The 18,692-nt window shown below is 40.0% G+C and overlaps 1 protein-coding gene across 1 annotated transcript in view; it reads left to right on the forward strand.

The window, feature by feature from the left end:
* LOC126260141 (dipeptidyl peptidase 1-like) overlaps nt 1-18,692 on the forward strand; it is a 63,267-nt gene that overhangs the window by 16,364 nt on the left and 28,211 nt on the right. Inside the window, exons 3-5 of the mRNA XM_049957396.1 lie at nt 6,268-6,419; nt 6,500-6,652; nt 12,945-13,087. Coding sequence (XP_049813353.1) covers nt 6,268-6,419; nt 6,500-6,652; nt 12,945-13,087 — 448 coding nt within the window. The remainder of the gene's footprint in view (nt 1-6,267; nt 6,420-6,499; nt 6,653-12,944; nt 13,088-18,692) is intronic.

The raw sequence follows: 18,692 nt of genomic DNA on the forward strand, positions 1-18,692 counted from the left end.
GGTTTTACGTAGAATACTCTACAGAATAGGTCCATTACTTAGCTTTCATATATCGCGAATCTCTCGGCCAACGCAAAGTCCCATGCGACTGGAAAGTGAAACGTGGACGATGAATAGTTCAGACAAAAAGAGAATAGAAACTTTCGAAATGTGGTGTTACAGAATAGTGCTGAAGATTAGATGGGTAGATCACATAACTAATGAGGAGGTATTGAATAGAATTGGAGAGAAGAGGAGTTCGTGGCACAACTTGACTAGAAGAAGGGAACGGTTGGCAGGGCATATTCTGAGGCATCAAGGGATCACCAATTTAGTATTGGAGGGCAGCGTGGAGGGTAAAAATCGTAGAGGGAGACCAAGAGATGAATACACTAAACAGATTCAGAAGGATGTAGGTTGCAGTAGGTACTGGGAGATGAAGAAGCTTGCACAGGATAGAGTAGCATGGAGAGCTGCATCAAACCAGTCTCAGGACTGAAGACCACAACAACAACATGGTTCATCTGAAAATGAGATCGCATATAGGACGCTAGAGCGACCCATTGTCGAGTACTACTCGAGTGTTTAGTTTAAAAGAAGACACTGAAGTAATTCAAGGCGGGCTGCTAGATTTGTTACCGATAGGTTCTGACAACACTCAAGTATTATAGAGGTGCCTCGGGAACTCAAATGGGAATAACTGGAGGGAAAGCGACGTTCTTTTCGAGGAACACTATTCAGAAAATTTGGAGAACCGGTATTTGACGCTCACTACAGAACTATTCTACTACCGCCAACGTGCATTTCGTGTATGGAACATGAAGACAAGATTACAGGGATTAGGGCTCGTATGGAGGCCCATATACAGGGTGGTCCATTGATCGTGACCGGGCCAAATATCTCACGAAATAAGCGTCAAACGAAAAAACTACAAAGAACGGAACTTGTCCAGCTTGAAGGGGGAAAGCAGATGGCGCTATGGTTGGCCCGCTAGATGGCTCTGCCGTAGGTCAAACGGATATCAACTGCGTTTTTTAAATAGGAACCCCAATTTTTTTACTACATATCCGTGTAGTACGTAAAGAAATATGAATGTTTTAGTTGGACCACTTTTTTCGCTTTGTGATAGATGGCGCTGTAATAGTCACAAACATATGCCTCACGATTTTAGACGAACCGTTGGTAACAGGTTGGTTTTTTAAATTAAAATACAGAACGTAGGTACGTTTGAACATTTTATTTCGGTTGTTCCAATGTGATACATGTACCTTTGTGAACTTATCATTTCTGAGAACGCATGCTGTTACAGCGTGATTACTTGTAAATACCACATTAATGCAACAAGTGCTCAAAATGATCTCCGTCAACCTCAGTGCATGTGGCTATATGGGTAACGACAGTCCTCTCAACAGCGAGTAGTTCGAACATGCATTGACAATGCGCTGCCGCATGTTGTCAGGCGTTATCGGTGGATATCCTTCAACTTTCCCCACAGAAAGAAATCCGGGGACGTCAGATCCGGTGAACTTGCGGGCCATGGTATGGTGCTTCGACGACCAAACCACCTGTCATGAAATATGCTATTCAACACCGCTTCAACCACACGCGAGCTATGTGCCGGACATCCATCATGTTGGAAGTACATCGCCATTCTGTCATGCAGTGAAACATCTTGTAGTAACATCGGTAGAACATTACGTAGGAAATCAGTATACATTGCACCATTTAGATTGCCATCGATAAAATGAGGGGCCAATTATCCTTCCTCCCATAATGCCGCGCCATACATTAACCCGCCAAGGTCGCTGATGTTCCACTTGTCGCAGCCATCGTGGATTTTCCGTTGCCCAATAGTGCATATTATGCCGGTTTACGTTACCGCTGTTGGTGAATGACGCTTCGCCGCTAAATAGAACGCGTACAAAAAATCTGTCATCGTCCCGTAATTTCTCTTGTGCCCAGTAGCAGAACTGTACACGACGTTCAAAGTCGTCGCCATGCATTTCCTGGTGCATAGAAATATGGTACGGGTGTAATCGATGTTCATGCAGCATTCTCAACACCGACCTTTTTGAGATTCCCGATTCTCGCGCAATTTGTCTGCTGTTTTGATTTTTCTGTACGCTGTGTCAGTCATTCCGACAATCATTTCTTTTTCGACTTCGTCATATTTTTCAAGTAACAATTTCACCTTAGCTTCCCTGCACTTCCTATTTATATCCTTCCTAAGTGACATGTATTTCCATATTCCTGAATTCCCCTGAAGATTTTCGTGCTTCCTTCTTTCGTCGGTCAGTTGAAGTATTTCATCTTTTACCAATCGTTTCTTCGCAGCTATCTTCCTTGTGCCTGTGTGTCTCTGTCCAACATTTGTGACTGCCCTTTTTAGAGTTGTCCCTTCCTCTTCGACTGAACTTCTTATTGAGCTATTCGTTACCGCAGTATCTATAGTCTCAGAGAACCTAAAGCTTATGTCTTCATTCCTAAGTACTTCAGTATCACACTTCTTTGCAAACTGGTTCTTTCTGAATAGTATCTTCATCATTAATAAATTGTGATCTGTGTATATATATGCTCCCGGGTACGCCTTAGAATGCAGAACCTGATTTCCAAATCTCTGTCTGATTTTGATCTAATCTTATTGAAATCTTCCCGCATCTCCTGGCCTTTTCCAAGTATACCTCCTCCTCTTGTGGTTCTTGAACAGAGTATTCACTATTACTAGGTGAAATTTTTTGCAGAGCTCAGTTAGTGTTTCTCCTCTCTCTTTCCTACTACCAAACCAAGTCCATATTCTCGCTTTATCCTTTCTTCTACTCCTTCCCCTGCAACAGCATTTCAATCCCCCGTTACCGTTAGATTTTCATCTCCCTTTACATACTGAGTTACCCGTTCAGTATCCTCAAATACTTTCTCTATGTCTTCATCCTATGCTACCTAAACTAATGTTTTCGCTGTTGGTTTGCTGCTGACTCTGATGAGAACAATCCCATCACTGAACTGTTCACAGTAACACACTCTCTGCCTTATCTTCTTATTCATAATGAATCCTATTGCTGTTATTCCATTTTCTGCTGCTGCTGATTATACTCTGTACTCGTTTGATCAGAAATCCTTGTCTTTTTTCATTTCACTTCACTGACGCCCACTGTATCTAAATCGAGCCTTAGCATTTTCGCCGGCCGCGGTGGTCTAGCGGTTCTAGGCGCTCAGTCCGGAACCGCGCGGCTGCTACGGTCGCAGGTTCGAATCCTGCCTCGGGCATGGATGTGTGTGATGTCCTTAGGTTAGTTAGGTTTAAGTAGTTCTAAGTTCTAGGGGACTGATGACCACAGATGTTAAGTCCCATAGTGCTCAGAGCCATTTGAACCTTAGCATTTTCCTTTTCAAATTCTCTAGCTTCCGTACTATGTTCAGACTTCTGTCATTCCATGGCGCAACTCGTAGAACTTTGTCCTTTCGTTGTTTATTCAGTCTTTTTCTCATGGTCACCTCCCCTTTGGCAGACTGCTTTCGGAGATCAGAATGGGGGACTAGTCCGGAATCTTTTGCCAAGCGAGAGATCATACTGACACTTTTTCAATTACGTGCCACATGTTCTGTGTGTACACATCGTGTGTATTTAATGCAGTGGCTTCCATTTCCTTCTTCATCCTCATACCGTTGATCATTGCTTATTCTTCCGCCTTTTAGGGGCAGTTTCCCACCCGTAGGGCAAGAGAGTGTCCTGAACAGCTTTCCGCTCGTTGGCCCTCTTTTGCAGAACCGTTGGATGAATGAGGGGACTTCTTATGACATAAGTCGTCGACTGCCATTGCTGATGATTTTTATTCAAAATTTCCGCAGTGTTAAGTTCGAACCCTGGACCAAGAACGTTTTGGTTACTAATTCAAAATCGCCACTCCCCACCACGGTGTTTATAACTTAGACAATGTAACCTGCGCAAGGACATGTCCGGAATTCAGCCTCAATTAGGCCAAAAAGTTTATTATATATAAGAATATTTCACTGACATACGAAAAATGTTATGTACCTTCGATTTCCTCTAGCATGTCCCTATCCGTTTCATCGGTTTCAAATTTGACGATGTTTCACTTTGTATCCCAATCATTCTGCTAGGCATTCTTACATTCTTTTCTTCATGATCGAAAACTATATTCTAATGTTTCTATTCTGCGAACGTGTTTTGTGTTATTATAATGCAGACGAAGAAAAGTGCAGTGCCGATTCACAGACGGAAATGGAAAGCGGTACACTGTGAATTTCTTGACCGAACTCCACCAAACTGGTACTTCAGTATTCCGTCCCTGCAGATTGTGTTGATTAATATTCCTTCCTTTATCGAGATTATATTCAGTACAGAGGAAAGCCATTCCTACAGATGATGAACAAAGTGAATATGTCATGGCTACTGTGTGTGTGTGTGTGTGTGTGTGTGTGTGTGTATCGTTCCAGCTGTTTTCAGGTGGATTTCGTAACACGCTGTATCCAGAGGAGGTACATGTACTGCTCCTGTTGTCTTTCGGACTTTGAAAAAGGTTGAATCAATTCTACGAGTGATACGGGGGCATCAGACCGACAGAGAGCACAGACTGATTAATGGCTGCAGAAGGATGGTGGCGAGATGGACTGAGGACAACAGTGTGACAAGAACAGTAGGGATGTGTCTTTCCAGAAGGTCTCCACTACGAGAAGATCGTAGGACTGTTCGCCTGGCTCCGACGGTTAGATGATTAGCAACAGCTGGTTACAGGCAAAGTGTCACTATGTACCGCTGCGAACAGACTAGTAGACGCTGGTCCGAGACATAGAGCTGCAATGCGTCGTTTACCGCTGACACCATATCACAGTTGTTTGTGGCGGTCTTATAGTCTCCAACGCGGCCGTAGACGACATGGTGAAAGGTCCACCTCGTGGATTTGTGGTGTATGAAGCTATTGGATATGACAAGAGAACTGATGTGGTAACTGTCAAAGGGAGATGGAATGTTGAGTGTCGAGAGTGGTAATCCCTGTTCCTGTACCCTTTACGACCAGGGTACGAAATGGTTGTTTCAGAAAGATAATGCAAGACCTCGTATTGCAGTTCAGACCATGAACGCCTTGGGGAATGTACGGAATGTTGACTCGCCTACCCGGTCTCCTAAAGGATGTCTGGGATGCTGTGGAAAGACGTACATTTTCATACAAGTCTCCAGCCAGCAATTTTCTTGAAATGACACAGCGTGTGTTTCAGGGATGGTGAGGAATTCCTCAAAATCGTCACGATGACATCCGGAGGCTTTTTCCTTATATGCCACAACAAACACCAGGTGATCGTAATTAAAGTGGTGCTGCTTACAGAGGTCCGTTGTGGTCTTTAATTATAGTATGGATGTGAAACTTGGTAGATATTCTGATACTTTAATAGGAACAATTTACTCTGGAAAAAAATTACTTCCAATTTTGGACACCAGGTGCAAATCTGACTCTGTCTACGTCTCCCGTGCTCATATGGATCATACTGTGTAAGCAGCAGTAAGTAATAAAATCAAGATTACGGTTTTCTCATTTGTTTGTCCTTATTTGCCCACGTCTTATTTCTATATCATTACGTATGGAAACATTTCCATTCATCTCTCTTGCTTTCACAGCTCCAGATTCGCTCCTGGTGACCAAAACTAGAATTATTCTTTTTCATCATAAATAGATAATTATAGTTCGATAATTCATCATATATCGATAATTACAAGCCATATGGAACATCTTTGAGTAGCTGCACTTTGTAAAAACCCGGTACAAGAGTGTATTCCTACCCGTTAGCGATACCTCATACTATAGTTTGACATCAGTTCCAACTTTAATGAAAGTTTTATCAAGTAAATCCGTGATGTGACGAACATCTCCACAAAGTTTGATAAACATCGGACTGCTGCTCATGGTATAACACTATCCGTTTCCATCAGTGTACTTCGTGCCTAAATAGCACGTAAGCATCCTTTAGATTTTGTTGTAGTATTGGCCACGAAAGCGATTTCGGTATGTAAACGACGAAATTTGCCGTTTGTAGAAGTTAGAATCTGGTTTAATATTTTTAGAGAAGATGGAAGCTTATAGATGCATTTTTGTGTGATTCATGGTCTACAAAGACGTGGAGGTACCTCGGGGAAGCAGTTAGCCTACATTTTGTGAAAGGCTTGCATGTGGGTAGATAGTAATTTATGCAACTTCCACCAACTTCTATCTACTCTTGTCACAAGAAATGGTTGTATTTCATTATTTTGAAAGAAGTTTGTTTACTTGTCCAAAGATGCCGTACAGACAGTTACGGTCGACTTGACGTACCCCAACATCGCTACTGACCAGTTTGGAAACGTGGGCACCTGGACGTTGATATACAACCAGGGGTTTGAAGTGACTGTCAACGGCAGGAGCTACTTCGCATTCTCCTACTACACCTCGGTAAGATTTGATTTACGAAAGTAGGTTAGATTGTTAACGTGGGGCTAAGTATACTCACTGCTGACATCTGATGTTTCCAGGATAACGGCACAGTGACTAGTATCTGCGACCGTACTTTCAATGGCTGGTCGCATGACGTCACGCAAAGGCACTGGTCCTGCTACTACGGTGTCAAGAACTCGCCAGTCTCCAAAAAGACCCACGAGGATCCGTTCGCAGCAAAGCCGCAACTGGTAAGATACGCTATTCTATAGTGTAATTCTACTAATTCAATCAAAACTCTATTAAAAAAGGGAATGAAGGATAGACAGAGTTCTGTTTGTTGATTAAGCTCATTAGAGGGGACATGGAGGAGGACGGAGAAGGGAAAGGCTATGGTGTTCTTAACGAATCATTCCTGCTTTTGCCTGAGTTAATACAAAGTTAATACAACACGAACAATTGAATATATGTGTCAAAAATAAGATTCTGTACATTCGTTTAGCGAATTCATATCCAATGGATACCCACACAGTATTTATGGAACGCGGCTAACGTTCGTGCGAAAGGAACAGCAAGAAATGCAGGAGCGTACAGTATGAATACAGTATTTCTAAACGAGAAATAATTTTCTTACAGTTATATGTTCGAAAGTACCCGCATACCTCTGTGTAATGCGGAATTGTCCACTAGATGTCACGAGACGCTAGTATGAAAGGAGGCGAAGAGTATTGTGTTGAAGTTAAAGGAATTACAGCCCTCGATCACAAATTTTATGTCTTTTGACCAGGTTTCGACACTTCTACGAGTGCCTTCATCAGAAATTAAATATTCAAATCACCTTGTATCGTAAGTAGGAAATTATAGGAAAAATTTTTGTATGGAAGTGTAAGTACTGACTAACAGTACAAGAAAGAAACAGTACTTACATGTCACATGCATGGGGATAGGGCTCCAGAATTACAAAAAGAAGTCAGGTCAGCTATTAATAACGCAAAATTTCTAATCAAACCTTTTCAGAAGAAAATGCGTATCAATATGAACCCTTAGCCCCAAAACTTTGGTCTCATTTTAAAATTCACAAAGCTAACCTTCCGATGCGGCCGATTTCTATTAGTATGAATAGCGCGTACCATGATTTAACCAAATTTCTGCATGAAACTGAAAAAATCATTCTTCTTCGAGAACAATTATTCCATCCCCAATAGTCACACCTTAGTCCATAAAATAAAAGATTTAGTATGCAGTTCAGATATCAAGTTGTTTTTATTAGACGTCAAAAATATTTATGCTAACGTTCCCGTAAAAGATATGCTTACGATCTTAGATAAAATTTTACGTCGTCTCTAAAAAGATCTTTCAGATGAACAAATCACAGACGTCATGAATCTCATCACAGCCGTAGTCAAATACAACTGTTCTGAATTTAATGAACAACTGTACCAGCAATCCGAAGGTCTCGCTATGGAAAATCCGTTAGCTGGTATTCTTGCTGATATTTTCATTAACTCTCTAGAAGAAAAGTTTTTCAACTGTTTTTCAGCTACAGCACTAGGCATTTTTTCCTATTTCAGATACGTTGATGATATTTTAGTACAAGGGACCTGCTGATGGCATTGATCGTATTTTCAATCTCTTTAATGAACTTCATGAGAAAATATCTTTCACCATAGAACTCGAAAACGAGGACCGCCAATTAAACTTTCTTGAATTGACGCTTACAGTAGAAGAAAATAAAATCTTATTCAGTGTTTTTCGTAAAGAAACACACACTGATCAGATCGTACCCGCGTCTTTCATGCAACCACAAACTCATAAAAACGCTTTCTTTCACTGTGCTATTCATAGAGCTACTTCTATTCCACTCTCGAAAGAAAAATTCAATGAAGAAATTAATTTACTCAAAACGATAGCAGTCAATAACGAATATTAACCTGGCCTAGTGGATGACATCCTTAAAAAGAAAACTGTTGAAAGAGTTACTACACTCGGCACATCACTGAATCTAACCCAAAAAAGTATTTCTATTCCTTTCTTGGGGCCCACTTCCTATCAGATTCAACGCCTTTTTTCGTCGTAAATATAACCATAACGTTGCCTTTTCTACCAATAATAATTTTAAAAAAAACTTCATTCATAATTTAAAATCGACTCGTCCGCCTTTGGAAAATTCTGACGTCTATAAGATTTTCTGCGTCACCTGCTCTTCTTACTACATAGGACAAACAGGACGTGCATTTAGAACCAGATATAAAGAACATCTTTTAAGGAAAAATGGCACTAGCACCCAAAATTCGTCTTTTGCCGACCACCTTCTGATTACAGGTCACGCGCCTAAAACTGTTCACGATATCAACATTTTGTACACCGAGAAGAAGGGCGTAGATTAGATATTCTCGAAGAATTAAAAATGTTTAAACGTATTTCTCGAAATGATAGCCTCATTCTCAATGATCATCTACAATTACGTAATAAAATCTTCTTCAACGGTATAAAGCCGTTACTTGATATTTGATTTCAGGTTTCCTCGTCCAGTTACCGAAATGTTTATTCAATCTAAATCAGCTCATAATTTTTCGTTTATTAAATGGTTTATATTGACTACATCTCACGATATATCGTTTTTCTACAGGCTGTGTCATTCAGCCCTCTTTGTATTTTCTGTAATGGTGTTTTCAACCTTTAAACTGTACTTCTAAGCTCTGATGTAGACAAAATGTTACCTTATCTCCTGCTGTCAAACAAAATATTGCCTTTTATGTCATGTACTGAATAATGTTCATCATAATATTCGTCTGTCTTTATTTAAATGTTAAGTAACCAGTTTGTACTTGCGGCTACGAGATGGCACTCTTGGTGCAATGTTCACCTGCCCGCAGTTGTTAATGCATGCCACCTGTAGCTCGACATATGCGAGCAGCCCATAGTGGCTTACTCTCTACGCATTCTACTTTGAAAATTGTGACTAAAGCTTTATCGCTTGATATTTTTTTATACGTGACATCTAAGTGCTGTTTCTTTTTGTACTGTTAATCCATCTTCAGTCTTCAAACTGTACTTCTAAGCTTTTACATAAACAATAAGTTACCGTGTCTGTTACCGTCAAATAAAACTTCGCCTGTTAATTCAGCACTAAATAATTTTCATCCTAACTTACATCTGTCTATATTTTAAATGTTAAGTAGCCTACTTATATTTACGGCTACTAGATGGAACTGTTGGTGTAATGTTCACCTGCCCGCAGTTGCTAACACGGACGCCTGTCTGTTGCTACATGTGGCTTTATATGAAAGAACAGCCCATAGTGGCTCGCCTTCCATGTATTCTTTTTGAAATTTTTGTTACTGAAGCCTTATCGCTTGATATTTACATCTACATCTACATCTACATGTACATCTACTCGATTACTCTGCTATTCTCAATAAAGAGCCTGGCAGAGGGTTCAATGAACCACCTTCAAGCTGTCTCTCTACCGTTCCACTCTCGAACGGCACGCGGGAAAAACGAGCACTTAAATTTTTCTGTGCGAGCTCTGATTTCTCTTATTTTATCGTGATGATCATTTCTCCCTATGTAGGTGGGTGCCAACAGAATTTATTTGCAATCGGAGGAGAAAACTGGTGATTGAAATTTCATGAGAAGATCTCGTCGCAACGAAAAACGCCTTTGTTTCAATGATTGCCACTCCAATTCACGTATCATGTCTGTGACACTATCTCCCCTATTTCGCGATAATACAAAAAGAGCTACCTTCTTTGTACTTTTTCGATGTCATCCGTCAGTCCCACCTGATGCGGATCGCACACCGCACAGTAGTATTTCAGAATAGGGCGGACAAGCGTAGTGAAGCAGTCTCTTTAGTAGACCTGTTGCACCTTCTAAGTGTTCTGTCAATGAGTCGCAGTCTTTGGTTTGCTCTACCTACAATATTATCTATGTGATCGTTCCAATTTAGATTATTTGTAATTGTAATCCCTAAGTATTTAGCTGAATTTACGGCCTTCAGATTTGTGTGACTTATTGCCTAATCGAAATTTAGCTGATTTCTTTTAGTACTCATGTGAATAACTTCACACTTTTCTTTATTCAGGGTCAGTTGCCACTTTTCGCACCATACAGATATCTTATCTAAATCATTTTGCAAGTCGTTATCTTATACGTGACATGAAAGTACTGTTTCTTCCTTGTACTGTTAGTCAGTACTTACACTTTTATATAAAAAAATTTTCCCATGATTTTGAACTTATGTTATAGGCCAATTTAAGTATTTAATTTCTGATGAAGGCACTCATAGAAGTGTCGAAACCTGGTCAAAAGACTTAAATTTTGTGACCGAGAGCTGTAATTGCTTTAACTCTAATTTGTAAACGGTCACTGACTACGCAGCCATGTTTAAAACTTCAAGTATTGTGTTGTCAGAAGAGATTCAATACCAATAGAATGGGATAGCCAGGAGAGCCCAATGGCTTCCAAAAATGGACTCTTTATTGGACGTCACCTGAATAAGAAATCCTGGAGTGACATTTCAACCCTTCTAAAGCTGCCCAAATCGACAGTTGGGGATGTGATTTTGAAATGGAAAAGTGAAAGAACAACCACAAAGAAACCAGTACCAGGCAGACATGACATACTGACGAGAGGGACCATCGAGCATTCCGGAGGTGGCTGTAGAAAGTCGCGTGAAGTCAGCAGAAAGGAATCAGTCGTGAATTCCAAATTGTTGCCAGCAGTCCAGTTGGCACAATGACCACGCGTAAGAGTTAAAACGGATGAGGTACAATCTTCGAGCAGTTGCTCGTAAGCCACGCTGTACTGGTATCACTGCTGAGTGATGCTTGAGATGTCGACAGGATCTACGCCACTGAACAGCAGGTGACAGGTAACGGGCGATTTTGAATGACTAATAACGTTAGATCCTGTGGCTATCCGATGTAAGGGTTTGGGTTTGGCCAATGCCTGGAGAACCTTACCTGCCGTCGTGTGTAATGTCAACAGTGAAGTACGGAGAAGGCGGTGTAACGGTATGGAGATGCTTCTCGTGTTTATGATGTTGCCTCCTGTTGTGCTTAAGAAAATGCTAAACGGGGGAGGATGGCCTGGATGGATGCCCTGTCCATAGTCTCGACATGAACCCAATGGATCGTCACTGGGATGAGCTTGAACGTCGCCTTCACCCCAGACCCCAGCGTCCTACATCACTACGTCCTCTGGTTTCGGCTCTTGAGGAAGATTGGTCTGCAGTTCGCCCACAGACATTCAGACACTTCGTTGAAAGTGTCCCCTGCAGAGCTCAAGCCGTCAAAAAGGTGAAGAGCGTATACACCCCTTATTTATGCCCACTAATAGTGTCTGGATAGCTTTGATCGGATAGGTTTATCAAGAAATTTGGTACGTACTGTGCCTCATTTGGCATCTTTCCTGAGACTATTATAGAGTCATACCCTTTGAGGCCTAGAAAGGAGTTAAAGTATCCTCCCTTCACATTAAGCAGAGAGTGAGATGGTGAAGCGGTATAACACGGAAATACAATGTAGGGAGTGCTGAATTAGACTTCCGGTGCTCCCACTTTTCTAACTGTCGTTAGTGCTTGTGTCACATTATTCCTGTTGAATAAAAACATGGTAATTTATAGAGTCGCTTTGTGATATCTTTATTCATCATTACCAATATTCTTACTGCTCCATCGCGAATCATCTTGCACATAATGACATAACACAAGTTTAGTGTTTCAGAAGCGATCTTATACGGGCATTCGAATCCGTCCACCTCGATCCCCCATAAAGGAAAGTTACGTTACGTATATTTTGGAACACTGCTTATTTACATATGGACTGACATTTATCTGCACGCTTGTGGAACATCTTTTCTGCTTCAATTTCTAACTGGCGTAATCATCAGAGTACAGAATATGATTTATATTTACATCTATCTCAGCTTTTTGCCAGAAGTTCTCTGAGATTTACAAGCCATCATTACAGCGCTCATACGACTCTGGGCAACTATTTTTACGAAAACTCAGTTATTTACTGCAAGACGTTTATCAAAATCATAGTACTGTTATTGTCAGTTATCATTCGGCACACTGCTGTAACGGTTTGTACTGTATTTCGTTTAGATTTAGGCTAATGTCTGACTCACGAATCTTTCATGTTAATGGAGTTCCATTTAGACACTTACATTCATATCATAACGACCTGATTCAGCACATTTATGTAATTTGACTGACACTTTGTAAGTTTATTTACTATCACGTAATTACACTTCAGCATCTCGCATTAAATTTGCCTATGCAATCTTTATAAAAAAATTTGAATTGCATTATTTCGACGGACATTTAGAAAAAAAGGTGACATTTTAGTTTTTAGTGTGCTCTAAGAACTTGTAATCTTTGGCACTACGATGATCCTAAAATGTTTGACAGTGCACACTAAATCTTCAGGCTTTATCTAATATAGCTAGGCAGTTTAGAAACTCAAATGTTTATCTTCGATACTTATTACATACGAGCATTTATTGGAATATGACTAAGTTACCTTCCTGTTGCAGATGGCGCAAATGGTTGACGTTTTGCAGGAGACACGTTTGGTAACTGAAATAAACAAGTCGCAGAAGTTGTGGAAAGCAAAGGTATATGATAAGTTTGTAGGAATGACAAGAGAAGAGCTCATTAATATGGCTGGAGGCAAAAGGTAAGCCTAGTTTCAAGAGAATTTTGGAATGGCTAAGATTCTAATCTTTTCATTCAACAACCAGAAGGAATAAATTAGCTATTATTCAGTCTCAGACGACCATCTAACAACTCTGCATGTCCATCTAAACACAATGATCGTTTACCATCAACTTATGAGGTCCTTGACAGGTCGCTAGAAATCAGGCAGAGTGCAACACTATAAAGTTTTGATATAAACTAAGTATAATATATTGCTTAATAGCATGAATTATTCCAATACTTCTCAATAATGCAATATTTTCGCCTGTCAGATGATATTCGTTCTCAACTTTATGTTACTTCATGACATCGGCTGAGAATAACGTGAGATATATTTTCGAACTTTCAAAGCACCTAACAGTGCGTCTTCCGTGCACAAGATAGACAAACCGTGTCGAAGGGGCTCATGGTTATTATGTCTTTTTGCCGTCCGTTGTCTGATAGCGGCATGGTAGCCTTTGCACATACTTCAGACAGTTATGCTGTACAGTGGTACAACTGAAGAGATTGTAAAGCTTGCATATGTTCTCAGTAACATGCACAACAACATCAACTTTACTGTATAACATAAAGTAGATAAAAGCATCAATGTTCTTGAACTTAGAATCTCTACTCTAAACAACAAACATGTCTTTCAAATTTACCGAAAACTCACCACCAGTGATGTTGCTATAAACAATTCTTCCCGTCACCCAATACAACACATAATGGCATTCTTCAGATCTACGCTTAATGTACACAGAAAGTACCGCTCAGTCCTCTTGATGCACAAAAGGAAAATAATATTATCAAAGGAATTGCCCACAGGAATGGATACAAGCCAGATGTAATTGTTAAACTTCACAACAAATTCAAAAAGAAAGAATGCACAATTCCGAAATCAGATTCACTGGAACAATTACACACATTTGGTTGCATCCCTTTTATAGGAAAAATTTCGTACGAAGTAGCTAACCTTTTCTAACAGTGGTATTCAAATACGCTTCAGTACTAACAATAAGCTTCAACTACGCATCATTCACCGCAACAAGACAAATAGCCAGTGTCACAGCAAATCAGATACTTACAGACTTCTGTGTGACAATTGCCCACAATTCTACATAGGCCAGGCAGGAAGGAGTTTCACTATAAGATACAAGGAACCCATGTGTGCTTTCTGGCTAAATAATTTTGATAAATCCACTTTTACAACACATGTGAAAAAATGGCCACTCAGCCACAGCCAGTACAAACAACCTGCAGATACTATACACTGTCAGCAAAGGAAAGAACATGAATCTTCTTGAAAAACTCGTAATTTACATCCATAGCTCCAAATAACCACACCTAATTCTCAGTGAACAAGTAGACTTTGCAAACAGCTTATTTCTACACGTCTTTATTGAAATATTTTAAAAATCAAAAGCTGTAACACATGGCACCCTCATAATAAGCAACTTTTTTAAAAAAAATAACATTGACCGTTTAATCTTATGTAATTTATCAGCAACCATTCTATATGTTATAAATGACTGTGTGGCTCCACAATCATGTAACTGTGTCATTAACATAATTTGTAATGTCTATTATGCATCTGATCGGTTATGTGCAACATCTCTGTACTTCTTTCACCTCATTTCTTCGACCATTACCTCTGTTTTCCAATGTAAACACATTGGATGTTGTGACTGCATGTGCTTCTGACATCTTAGGCTCCACTACTTGATCAAAGACATAGTATGTAAGCACCAACAATTAACACGATGACTAAGATACAGTTAATGTTTAAAAATCGAAACAATTTTGTGAAGATATGATAAATGTAATGTGAAGACGATATGGATACACAAGCTATTTGTAAGTACTATAATATTTTATAACACATGTCGTTTAGCCACTTCCAAATGCTTCAGTTGTGTCTGTTTAGTCATAATCACATTATTTATTTTTAATTTAAACAGTGCTCTCCAACACTGAGTATGGAAACACGTACATGAATGTAAACCACCAGAAGATGGGCACAAGCCTGAAATCGGTCGTGTGTTAAAATCATCTTCTATTATGATTGGTAACGTTTATTATTCTGCACTCTATAAGTGACCAGTCACGGAGTTCAAAGGCATCCATTATGGATAAAATACAGTATGTTATTCTCACTATCCTGAGGGGACACGTATCCAGAAAAAAAACATCGGACCTCCGTGTGAGGACCACGCCCACTGCTCAACTGAGGAAAATGAATGGCTTTAGAATTTAAGCCAAAGAGCGAGATAAGGGAATATTAGACCACACACGGAGAAGGGGCGTTCGAGTAAAGACAGAATATCTCAATCGCACTGATGACATCGAAAGAGAAGAATGCTCTCCTGAAGGGAAGCCTACAACGTTTCATAAATCTAAATTGACGCTCATTTATGTTTCTTTCAGCGAGGTGTATTAATCTCGGCACTCAAAAGCTACTAGGAATTATTTGTAAATGAAGTTCAGAACAAAGCCAGGACAGAACATGGAACTTGCACAAACAAGGAGTTTGATAACTTATTGAATAAGGTTGTTGCCCGATATAGTGCATTTTAAGTGCAATCAAACAGTGAACTGTTACTGATTCTTATGTAGTGCACTTAAAAAGAGGCACCAGGCAAATTGCAAGTCTTACTCATTTATCTTTATGTTCAAAAGTACCATAGAAACTTTAACTGGTCTGTTTTAAAGTGCAATTTCTTTTAAGGCTACATTGAAATCCTGTGAGAATGAGTTCTGTGCTGGTTTAGAACTTTTTTTTCACATGCACAAACGTAACTTTCTTAAATAATGAACTTCACCTTGTTGTGTTTTAATTTGAAACTATAAGTTACGTAAAAAATGAACTGAAGAGTAATCTGTTCCGTTAATGGAAAGTTCCCATTGGAAATCGACTAAGACGATGAATCATGCATCTTTCAGAGCGGAGCTAAAGTAATTGGCCAAGAGGCGCGAGATTCTCAAGTTGTCAGTTTTGATGAAACTGATTTACTGAGCTCGAGAATGTATCGCGCACATAGAGCTGAATTTGATATGAAGTAGACTACATTCATTGTGTCTCGAACGATTAATTTGCATGCACTCAATGTTTTTACGCTCGATTCCTTTAATAACTAATTTATCAGCAAGTTTCATTAGTATGTACGAAATACATTTTTTAATATGAATGTTATCTTTTTGGTTCAACGATTTGAAATTATTCCACGTCGTCCAATTGGTTGTTCACAAAAATATTTTGGGTCGTGTATTAATAATGTATGACAGATACTGAAGGTTAAAAATTAGAAATATAAATAAAATCAGAATGAGAAGTGCAGTTGGCTAACAACAAAAACAACCAGCAAAGCATGCCGCCTTAAACTGGAGGAAGAGAGATAAATAAAAAGAAATGGCTTGTTGCACATCAATGCTTCTATGACACTTAGTTCGCTTAGAAAACTTCACATATGTTCACATTAATGTATTCATTGCATTAATTTCCATATCTTCCGTTACTTAATGTTGACTGGTGTAATCAAGGTTGTACAAAACTTTTTTGAAAGCTATATTTTAACCCAGGATCAGGCTTCGGTTAGGTGAATGTTGGAAGCTTCCTAAAACCATCTCATATATTTCGGGTGAATCGACTTTTACAGCCTAGAATTGGACCAAAACGGCCCTCATCTCTCCAGTCTACATCTCAGTGTATCCATGGCGACTGGACTGCAGCATTTGTAACTTTGTGACTACATGGTACACTTTGTTGCACCGAATATGTCGCAATTCCTGGGTATCTTTTAGACCTTAATATCACAATTTTTATCCTTTCTTGTTTACTGCTCCATCTGGGTCTACAAATGTACACATCTATAGTACAGCAAGGCCGTATTTTTCAGCACCTGACACAATAACTCTGCCGTTAAAACTGAATGGAGAGCCGTGAAACCGTCACCAGTCTCCTGTGTGAACACAATAAACTACTATTGTGATGAAGTTGTGCCGTAGGAGGAAGAGGGGCCTGCTTCTGGGATGTAGGGTAGGCACACTGCTGCTGTCTTTATACTGTCCTGGGAATCGACGCCACAGTTTTGAGCCTGGCCTTTTCTGTGACTCGATAGGCGCTGTGCGACGGAGTGGCAGAGGAATGACTGGAGACTTAGTTCTTTAGAGCTTCGCACCTGGCTTTAGTGCGGAACAGCGCTGAAACTGTCGGCGAGCCAAGGAATCGGCATAATTTCCTGTGAATAACGCGACAGCGACACAAATCCAGATTTTATAGTGACTACAGAAGCCACAGAACTTTTTGTCGTATTCACCAATTCTCATTATGTGATTTAGAACATTTGCAGTCAATCACTGCTAGGAAGTACCTAATATGTTCCAAAACGCCGTGCATAAAAATGGGATTTCCTGTTGCTCCTACCTTGGGTTCTGTTGATGGTACAAACGTACAGTCAAGTGTTCCGGATATCCCTTGGGCAGGGACCATTTGTATACCCAGGAGGAACCTAGGTTGGTTCTTGTTGTATTTAAAGTGGTCTACGGTGTGCCTGATGCGATTTACGAAGGCATCATTTGTTCATGTACTGTTTCTCGGAAAACTTCATGACGAAGGCTTTTTTCACTATATTTTCGCCGTCACCAGGTGACCAAAACCCGCCCGCGGAATCAAAGACGTCTATGCACAGCAAATGGCTGATATACTTACGATATATTTCTAAGATCCCTATCTTGAACAACCTTGTAAATTTTCGTCATATCTTTATCCGTTTCCGAGGTACAGAGGTTCATAGTTACTCTACTCGTACACATAAAATACGCACATAGAATCCGATGTGAGGTAGGAACTCAGTTTATAAAGTGACTTAGTAGGAAGGATATGCTGCGGTCTCTGATACCATCTGGGAATTCTATGTTGTAGCACTGAAGCATAGGCAAAATTTTTTTGTACGTTAAATCCGGTCTGTGGTATACAATAAGTTTTGCGTTATTTCAATTTCACATAAGTAATCCATATAAATTTTATTGACCGATAAATTTCTTTCCACATGAGTTACATGCTCCGTTACAGCAGAGAAGAGAAGGGAAGCAGCGGAAAAATTCTCCTATCAGAGCACAAAAAATATGTTCTTGTTTATTAAAAAGACCGGCTGGAGAGTGGGGTATCAGCTACCTCTTACTACTTTCCTCAGCGCCTTTAAAATTGTTCCCAAAAATTTTGGAATGCGAAAATATTTGCGCTTTTTTATGCGGAGAGAGAAAAAGACAGTGGCATTGGAAAATAGAGGAAAAAGTGATGCTAGTGTGAGAAAAGTGGGACACAGTAGCGGTGGAAATGACAGTGACAAAACAGTGCTAGGACAAGAGTGGAGGAGCCAGTGCCAGGGGGAAGGGGGGGGGGGAGGAAGGAAAAGAATGCGAAAGTGCAAGTAGGTTCGAGCCAGTGATAATGACAAAGAGCATATGACAGTGATAACGAGGAAGAGAGAGATAGCGACACTGAGAAGAGACAGCAGCCGTAGGAAGGCAGGAATGAGATATTAGCAGCAAGAGAGAGCGGTAGGGAGACCCTGCAAGTCAGAGGAGACTGTAGTAGTACGACAAAA

This window comes from Schistocerca nitens, chromosome 1, assembly GCF_023898315.1.
Source record: "Schistocerca nitens isolate TAMUIC-IGC-003100 chromosome 1, iqSchNite1.1, whole genome shotgun sequence".
NCBI lineage: Eukaryota > Metazoa > Arthropoda > Insecta > Orthoptera > Acrididae > Schistocerca > Schistocerca nitens.